This window comes from Limulus polyphemus, unplaced genomic scaffold (assembly GCF_000517525.1).
Source record: "Limulus polyphemus unplaced genomic scaffold, Limulus_polyphemus-2.1.2 Scaffold473, whole genome shotgun sequence".
NCBI lineage: Eukaryota > Metazoa > Arthropoda > Merostomata > Xiphosura > Limulidae > Limulus > Limulus polyphemus.
This window is the reverse complement of record NW_013666083.1, coordinates 526,537-535,646: the sequence shown is the minus strand read 5'-3', so window position 1 is coordinate 535,646 and position 9,110 is coordinate 526,537. Positions and strand designations below refer to the sequence as shown.

The 9,110-nt window shown below is 33.8% G+C and overlaps 1 protein-coding gene across 1 annotated transcript in view; it reads left to right on the top strand.

Annotated features, from left to right (window-relative positions):
* Nucleotides 1-931: 931 nt before the first annotated feature.
* LOC106458489 (FMRFamide-activated amiloride-sensitive sodium channel-like) overlaps nucleotides 932-9,110 on the top strand; it is a 29,535-nt gene continuing 21,356 nt past the window's right edge. The window contains exons 1-2 of the mRNA XM_022384717.1: nucleotides 932-1,602; nucleotides 5,316-5,428. Of these exons, the coding sequence (XP_022240425.1) occupies nucleotides 932-1,602; nucleotides 5,316-5,428 (784 nt within the window). The remainder of the gene's footprint in view (nucleotides 1,603-5,315; nucleotides 5,429-9,110) is intronic.

Here is a 9,110-nt window from a genome sequence, read left to right as displayed (position 1 = left end):
GTTCACCACGGGTATCGAAACCCGGTTTCTAGTGTTGTAAGTCCGCAGACATACCGCTGTGCCACTGGGGGCCATATTCATATTAAAGTATTAAAAGTTGTTTTAAATATATAATATAATCATACTTTGTAATTGTATTTTGCATTTATGCCAAATATACTAAGGTTATCTGCCGCCATCCTTAATTGTGAACCACTGACCACAAAAAAAGAAAAGAAAGAGAAGTCAACATCATTCTACCGCCTATCATTCACGCTAAGGGATTAACTGTCGTTCTTATATGCACTCACAGTTTAAAGTGCTTGGAATATTTTGTGGTATCGCATGCGGATTCGAACTCAGCTCACGAGCTCCGAAATCTAAAGCTTCGGCCAGACCCGTGCTTTTCAGTGAACTTTGACATTTAAGCACTACGCTTTATATATGTTTCGTGTGTGTCCTTAAACTGAAAGTTTTTAAAAAGATGGTTAAAAATATAAAGTATAAAACCTTAAACTCATATATATATATGCAATAAGTCACAATTACTTGTACGAATATTTTGAAAGTTAACTGTGCATTGATTTTGATGAGTTACTAAAACAAGTTTTTAAAAGTTATTATAAAGCTCAAAAACTTCATAGTGTAATTATATTTTGGGAATTTGCTATTAAACTTTATGAGTTTCTGTCAAATGCATTCAATTTAGAATACTTATGCAGTGATAAATTATGATTGGTTGACAAACTCATCTTCAGTGCACGCGCAGACAACATCGCTAGTATCTGGGGGAAACCGATATAGCTTCTAATAATCCTTTAACGTTTCAGTAACACATCAATTTCTGTAAGCGAACGAAATCGTGAAGGAGAAATTTCGGCTACAGAATACTCCTACGAAACTGCTGTCTGCTGGATTTTTTAAATCACAAATTATATATATATATATTATCATGGGAAGTCCAAATCAAAAACCAGAAGTTGAAGCATTTGAGACACTAGGAAGACTGTGTGAAGCTTTCGCCTACAGATCCTCGGCTCATGGGATTCCACGCATTGTGACTGCTAAGGGAGTATTTCGAAAGTTGATGTGGCTTTGCGTATTTGTGATAGCGGTAAGTGGCTTTGGCTATCATAGCATTGTTTTAATCACAACGTATCTGTCCTATCCTCGCCTGACAACAACTGATGAGGTTCATGCTACAGAAATTGAGTTTCCTTCTGTGACTGTCTGCAACGTTAATTCTCTTAAGAAAGAATACTTTGAAAAACTCTTTCCGGTCTCTGATTCCTCATTTCCCTCTCAGCTACATCCCTCGCCTATTCCCTCAGAATCGAATATTGTGAAGCCGATAGTCAACAAAGATATGGATAACTTGGTTTTTAAACAAGCTGCAGCCTTCAAGTCCGATACATACACAACAGATGATGAAACTGTAGTCACCCCGAACATTTGTCTGAATGATTCCATAGATGACTTTATCTCTAAGAGTCGAACAATGGATCTCAGTGATATGTGGATGAACCTTGTCGCGAATAAGGAAACACTCAGTAAATATGGGCACCGAGCAAACGACTTGATTGTTCAGTGCACATACAACTCAAGAAACTGTTTCAATGGAAGGTAAGAATTTGCTCTGTCAAGTTAATCTCGAGTACTTGCTTCAATAGAAGTTAAGGCCTTGCTATGGTTCCTTAGTTATAACAAGTATATTTAAACGATGGGCTATTTTTAGATGAGACTACTTCAAAATTTAAGAAGCAACTCTTGTAGGCCTAATATTCGTGATAGAAATAACGCTAGACTAAATGTTTCTTTTCCCATTTCTCTTAATTAGTCCATTACAGATTTCAAGTAACAGGTGTGTAAAAATAGCAGATTCTATGACACTAACTCCGTAATGGCAAGAATCATTTGGAGTAAAGATCACTTAAGTCGTTTGTATTTTTTGCGTCATGTTTATCAGGAATATTGGGTTTACTGGTTCCAGTGCTTCTCCAGGTTTCGACGCTGAACACCGTAACATATTAAACTTTATTAGGGTTTTAATATTCTTTCAATATGCTTACAATTCAAGACATTATTTCGGTATATAAACATCTATTTAATTAACGATTATAAAACTAATTGTGAATGCTATTTTATGATGTTACAAAGAATCTCAATAAGGCCTTACGTCAAACTTCGATGAAAATGTGCACAAATATAGTAACAAGTGTAAGACGTTACATCCTTGCCAGGCTATAATTCCCGAGATGCTGGATCTACATTTTATGTTAATTAGCGAATATTTTTCGTGTGAATTACTTCTGAACTAGGTACAGAAAACAATTATATATTTATTAACAAATCTAGTAATTATTAAAGCTACGTCAATGCTTCTTTGAGAGCACTGGAAAGTATCTGACTTCAAATCTCGAAATTCGCGCTAGTAGTTGTATGTTGTATTTAAGTATGAGTGTTCTTTTTTATTTAACGGTAAGAAGTAAAATATTTTCTTTGCACATTTTGGTTATATCTGATAATATATTGTCAGTTCATATGTTAATAGTTGGATATACTTACATAATCGCATTTTATAATGGCACCGTAAGACAAAATTGGCTTACCAATATGTATTTGCATGTGCTTCACATGATATCCACTTGAAACAAATCTTAATCTCAAATAATCTTCATGCACTAGAATGAATCTACAGTGTTGTTATTTTAATCATCTGCTTCGTCTGTACCACTCTCGTTAGCGGAGTCACAGTCCTGATCAGCTACATCGATGTTGTGGTATTAGAAAGTACAGAGATGTATACTGATGACGTTGGAAATCTATAGGTCATCCTTCTATCACTAGCCAATGACAAACAGCACACAGTCTCTGTTTCAATTACAAGGGGCTAAAAAAATGTGACCGCTCGAGTGACATGCATATGTTGCTGCATAAACTCTCAATTCTGGCCACTAACGCCATTGAATCCCTTATAGGTTAGGCAGTGCATCTTTTTAAATATAGGTACTCTTAATGTCGTGTTCCTTGCTATCTGCCTAGCCTTTTCCTTGTACCTTCGATGTTCTCGAAAAGCACGAATTTGAAGTTTATCACAAAGTTCCCGTGAATATAAGTTCTGGGCTCGAAAGAAAACAATTCCACATGCAGGATGTATAACTTTCCTTGTTCTTGTTGTGTTAAAGTACAATTTTAGGGCATATTACCATCAATTTTGACGCGTGTAACTTGATTTTTTGCCGTTGTGTATATTCGATAACACGTTCAAGATCACCTACAAATTGTAGAAACTACATTTCCAACCTATGTTATTTTGTGACGTGATGAACCATTTTATGCTTCCTTAATGACACTCATCTTTCATAGAGCACATAACCCTAAGAAACATAGACCTTTTTGTGAATACTTTGTGTTGATTGAAAATAGCATTATCATTAATTTAGTGTTTATTATAGGAAATATCTGCAATTAAATAGGTAAAATATTCTATACTAAATTAAATATAAGTAAGAAAAGCCAATATTCAAATGCTCATTTTCATCAAGTAATTTGGTAACCAGTCCTCATGCAGTTTATACTTTAACTTGTATGTAGTTGTATTATGTTCTTCTACTGTATTCTGTCAACGAAGAATGCTGAAAATATAAAGAATAACGTTTTACAATAGTTAACAAATTTTATTTTCCACTTCTGAGAACTAATAAGGACACAGTGATTGCATCTTTGCATGACTATCAGAAATCCGGCAAAGTGTTTTGACGAACAAACATTGTAAAGATATTTACTGAGCTATATATTAATTATGAAACGAGAGTTTCTGACAATACAAAATATTGCGTGAGCAATGTTTTCAATTTTTATCATTTGAACACGAATGTGTACAGTGGAAGTGCTTAGTTTGTCTGGTGCCCGAACATGCTCCCCTAATGACGTGGAGAATACTTAGTTTCTGAATGTTCATATGTTAGTAAAGCATCTTAAAAAGTCATTCGGTCGAAATAGGATATTATGAACAGTTCAGGGGGCTCATAATTTTACACAAAAAGTTATATGTATGGTAAATGTGGCTCAAATGGTAGGCAAACAAATCTACAATAAGAAACTGATTGGGTATATAAGCTTTATTATCAGATACCAAGTTTCTTAGGGACGGTTTTGTTAAAGTAAACAATCAGAAATATACTTTCATTAGATTTTTCGTAATTCACAATTAGATTGCTAGTAAGTTGAAAATTTCCGTTACAGCAACAACTGAAGAAGATTAAGTTAAAATATTAAACAATGATGGAATGTTAATTTTGTTTTATAACTGCTTTGTAAGAAAATGTATTGCAATTAATATAGTATCTGTTACACAGATTGATAGTGTATTTCAACATATATATATATATATATGTATATTCATTTGAAGAAATGAAGAATCATTCTTTTATTCCATTTTGATCTCATTGACTTATAAACAAGACAGTTAATTATTACTGTTTGGCGTGTAACTCTTGATCTTCAATATTTTTCTTGAAATAATATCTAATTTGTTCAAGGAACAAGGACATAAACGTTCTATCTATAGATAAAAGGTGAGTATCGCATGATCTGTTAATTAGGTAATAATATTTAGTGAATCGATTTACGACTATTAGAGTGTTTTCTGTGTGGTGAAAATTATCTATCTTGCGATTACATACAAATCAGACTACAAGTAATTCGGTATAATTATTTGTTATGCACGGTTAATACAACCTTTTCTTGATAAATCTACAGCATCTAGTACGTTTAACTTTATTTTGATTCGAAGTTCACTTTATAAATTTTATTTTAAAACTTTACCAATCTCTCCATTTAGTGATTTTTTTATGTAAGATAAACTGTCCTAATTCACTTTACCACATATAATATTTAATTTCAAAGCTTACATTGTCAGTTTATTCTGTTATTTCTGTTTTTTGTATGTTATTCAATTTATGGATCAAAGGACTTTTAAAGAAGAAAAAAAAAAACATCTTAACGTTTTTTTTAGAAATATTTTTAGTCTTGTGAATCTAAATGTCTATGAGTCATTATGAAACAGATGTATATTATTATTGTTACATGGTTTAGATAAATGGAAAAAAATTACTGTAGTGAATATTCTAGGGTAATGATATAATATTCACGAATAGCAGAGAGTTTCAGATTCTGTAAAATAAAATCGCAATAGGACATTTAAATTAAAACAGATTTATAAAAAAAATATTTTTATTACGCCACCAACTAACTTTCAGTCAGCGACAAGAAATCATGTTACTAATGCATGTTTTAAATTAATGTAAATCCAAAGAGGCAATTCTGTATTCTAGCTTTTCTATCGTCAACATTGAAACCACGCCATCACCCAGATTTGGTCTGTGCCATACCATTTCTGTCCGGAAAGAACAAATGAGAAGACTGAAGAAAACAGGTTCCACATTTGGTAAGACCGTTGTAGATTAATAGTCTGGAATGCACGCAAGATATATAAAGGTAAATCACAATAAGAAAACAAACAAACTTTTTCACAGAGATGATCTGAGAATAAGTAAGAGAGTCAAAATCACGTGATCTCCAGTGACGTATAGGTATCTGCGTTAATCCAACTTTACACTGGTTATATAGCCAGACCTGACATGACCTGGTGATTAGGGCGCTCGATTCACAACCTGTGGGTCGCAGGATCGATATCCAACGTTGAACATGCTCGACTTTTCAAAGTTGGGGGCGTTATGAAGTGACGGCCAATTCAACTGTTCGTTGATAAAGGGGAACCCCAAGAGTTAGCGGAAGATGTTGCTGGTCTGTTGTCTTTCTTTTGGTCGGCAATTTAAAATTAGGGACATGTGACGGATGTGTTATTATATATTTATTTTAATATCGACGTTTGCTTAAATTAACTTTATATTTAGAAATATACATAGCTTATAGTGTTAAACATGTATCGTAAATCTTCCGGCTATTTTGTTGTTTTGAAATTCGCGTAAAGCTACACGAGGGCTATCTGCGCTAGCCATCCATAATTTAGCAGTTTAAGACTAGAGGGAAGGTAGCTAGTCACCACCTACCCACTACCAACTTTTGGGCTATTCTTTTACCAATGAATGTTTATTCTCTAAAGTTGTAGAAAATTCTCGAGAGTAAGAATCAACAATATATGTGTGTACGTAAATGCTATAGTAGCTTTATATTGTTTCATAATCTGAATTTTCTAGAAACTCTCCACACGCCTATAAATGTAACCAACACGACAAAAAGGAGTATCTATTATTAGTTTGTTTTAGTCAGCGTGCAATAAACTTCGGAAGCTATAACTGTGATTGTTATAATGCTTATCAATCGAAAAACTTCAGATATTTAACCAGGAGCATTTACAAAGTTCGAACATTACAAATCATTTAACTTCAGTGGATTGACATTGGACATTAGTATGTTTACGAAAACATTATATAACTTCATCGTGGAAAACTCGGCGTGTGTGGCCGATAAATAACGAAGGACAAAGCTAGCTAGCTCCCCGTTAAGCGAACCGTACCTACATCAACTCGTAATTCACTCGCTCATCGTGAACTCTCGATAAGATATCAAGATTTTACAGACTGGAAAGAATACTTTATATTGCATATAAATTTGTAAAACTTTTGTACATAAATTATTGTGTATAAAAACTATGTGTAATAACTGTTATTGTAAATTGTATTTTAGTTTGTATACTAAAACATATTTGTGTTAAAAAAGAAAATTGTATGTATCAATCTTGTTGGCAAATATCGTAAACCGACTATATATCGGCTTTTACTTAACTGCTAAATCCAAAGAACAATTTAACTACTAAATTTAAAGTATTATTTAACTCAATTTCGGGCTATTTGATATTCTAATACATAACATAATAAATTGGGGGCTCGTGTCCCAGATCTTAATCAGAGACAAAATTCGATCTAAATTAAAATTTAAATCATAATTCAATTTATATATATATATCAATGTCAACAAGATTTTTATCATGTCTGATTATCCAGATTTTCTTGAATCACCTTCTCTCCAACAACTAGAAAGATATAACAAAAATGAATTGCTCAAACTGCCAGAGTTTTAGAACTAGAAGTTAAAAGATCAATGAGAAAAAATGAACTAAAAAAAACGTATTATCGAAATACAAATTGATGATGATTTGTTGCCTGAGCAAGCATTAGATGAATACTCTAGTGTACCCACTACCCAATCGGAGTTGAGGGATAAAGATAAGCTAGAGATCCTGCTGAAGCTGAAACAACTCGAGCTTTAACAAGCTCATATCAAAGCTGCGAAAGAACAAGCTCGTATCGAAAGTGAAAAAGAACAAGCTCGTATCGAATCCGAGAAAGAACAAGCTTGTATTGAAGCTGAAAGAGAAAATAAAGGTCTCGAGGCCGAGGAGGCTGGAATCGAAGTCGAGAAAGAAAAAGCTCGCATTGAAGCCGAAAAGAAATTAGGTTGAAAGAAATGGAAATTAGACTCCACACTGAGCGACCAAGGTAAAATGACAACTTTGAACTTAATCAATATGTTAAAGTAGTACCATTCAATGAAAATGAAGTTGATAAATACTTTCAACATTTTGAGAAGGTTGCCCAAACCATGGAATGGCCAACCGAAAAATGGTCATCATTATTACAAAGTGTCTTAACTGCTAAAGCACAAGAAGCTTATGCTGCTCTCTCTTTAGAAGACTGTACGAATTATGATAAGGTTAAAGCAGCTATTCTCAAAGTATACAAGTTGGTACCGGAGGCTTATCGCTAAAAGTTTCAAGGTTATCACGAACAAGATAATCAAACTTATATGGAATTTGTCAACGAAAAGAGGTTTATTTTGATCAATTGTGTAATTCTATGCATATTGGTAATAGTTTCGACAAACCAAGACAATTATGTCTAATTGAGGAATTTAAACGTTATGCACGTGACGACCTCAAAACTTACTTAGATGAAAAGAAAGTTGAAACACTACAGGAAGCAGCCACTCTTTCCAGTGACTACACTTTAACACATAAAACTACTTTTTATAAAAAAGAAATTCCTACCATCTCAATTAAAACCTGTATCGGTTCAATCCACTAAAGTTGAGGATCCTTCTAAAAATTTTACCTTATCTAGTTCGAAATCTTTTGACAGTCAGGATAAAACTTCTTTAAAACAATCAAGGACTGTCTGCCATTTTTGTTTAAAAACCTGGTCATGTTATGTCCGATTGTTGGTGTTTGAAAAAAAGAAAGAAAGGGAGGCAACACCCAGTGTGTTTGTGTCCACATATGGACGTAGTTTCACCAGACCACCCAATGCTGTTTATGTGGTCACAGATATAAAGGCTGGTGTAATCAGGGAGGAATTTAGACCTTTTATGTCTATTGGTTCAGCGTCTTTGACAAACAACACTGGCAATCCCATACCCATATATATTCTACGTGATATTGGGGCGACTCAATCATTGCTGTTAGAAGGTATATTGGCTTTAGATTCGAATTCCGTCACTGGTGAGTCTGTTATTGCTCAGGGTATTGAGAGTGGCTTTGTTAATGTTCCTCTTCACAACATTTACTTAGCATCAGACCTAGTTTTGGGACCAGTTGTTGTTGGAGTAAGACATACTCTGCCAATTAAGCATATCGTCTCTGAAATATTGAAAGTTGCCCATGAACTCCCCATGGGAGGTCATTCAGGTGTCAAAAAGACATGTGACAAAATTATGAGACATTTCCTTTGGCCAGAAATTAGGCAAGACGTTTCTCAGTTTTATAAAACTTCTCATACCCGTCGGTTGGTCGGAAAACCTAACCAGAAAATTCCTGTTGCTCCTTTGAAACCTATCCCAGCTTTTGAAGAACGTAAGTTCCGTCTTGAGGACATGGTCTTAACATTGTTACTCACTATGAAATATCTAATCAAGACTGTTAAATTGCAGTTTACCACTACAAGAGTATGATTTGGGGATAATCCATGTCAAAGGAGTTGATAACATTTGTGCTGATGCACTTTCTCGCGCTATATAATTTTATGATCATAAGATTATTTTTATTAATTGTGTTCTATACTGTTATGATGATTGAAGTTGTATACTCCTTTGAATAATGCATGAAATTTAAC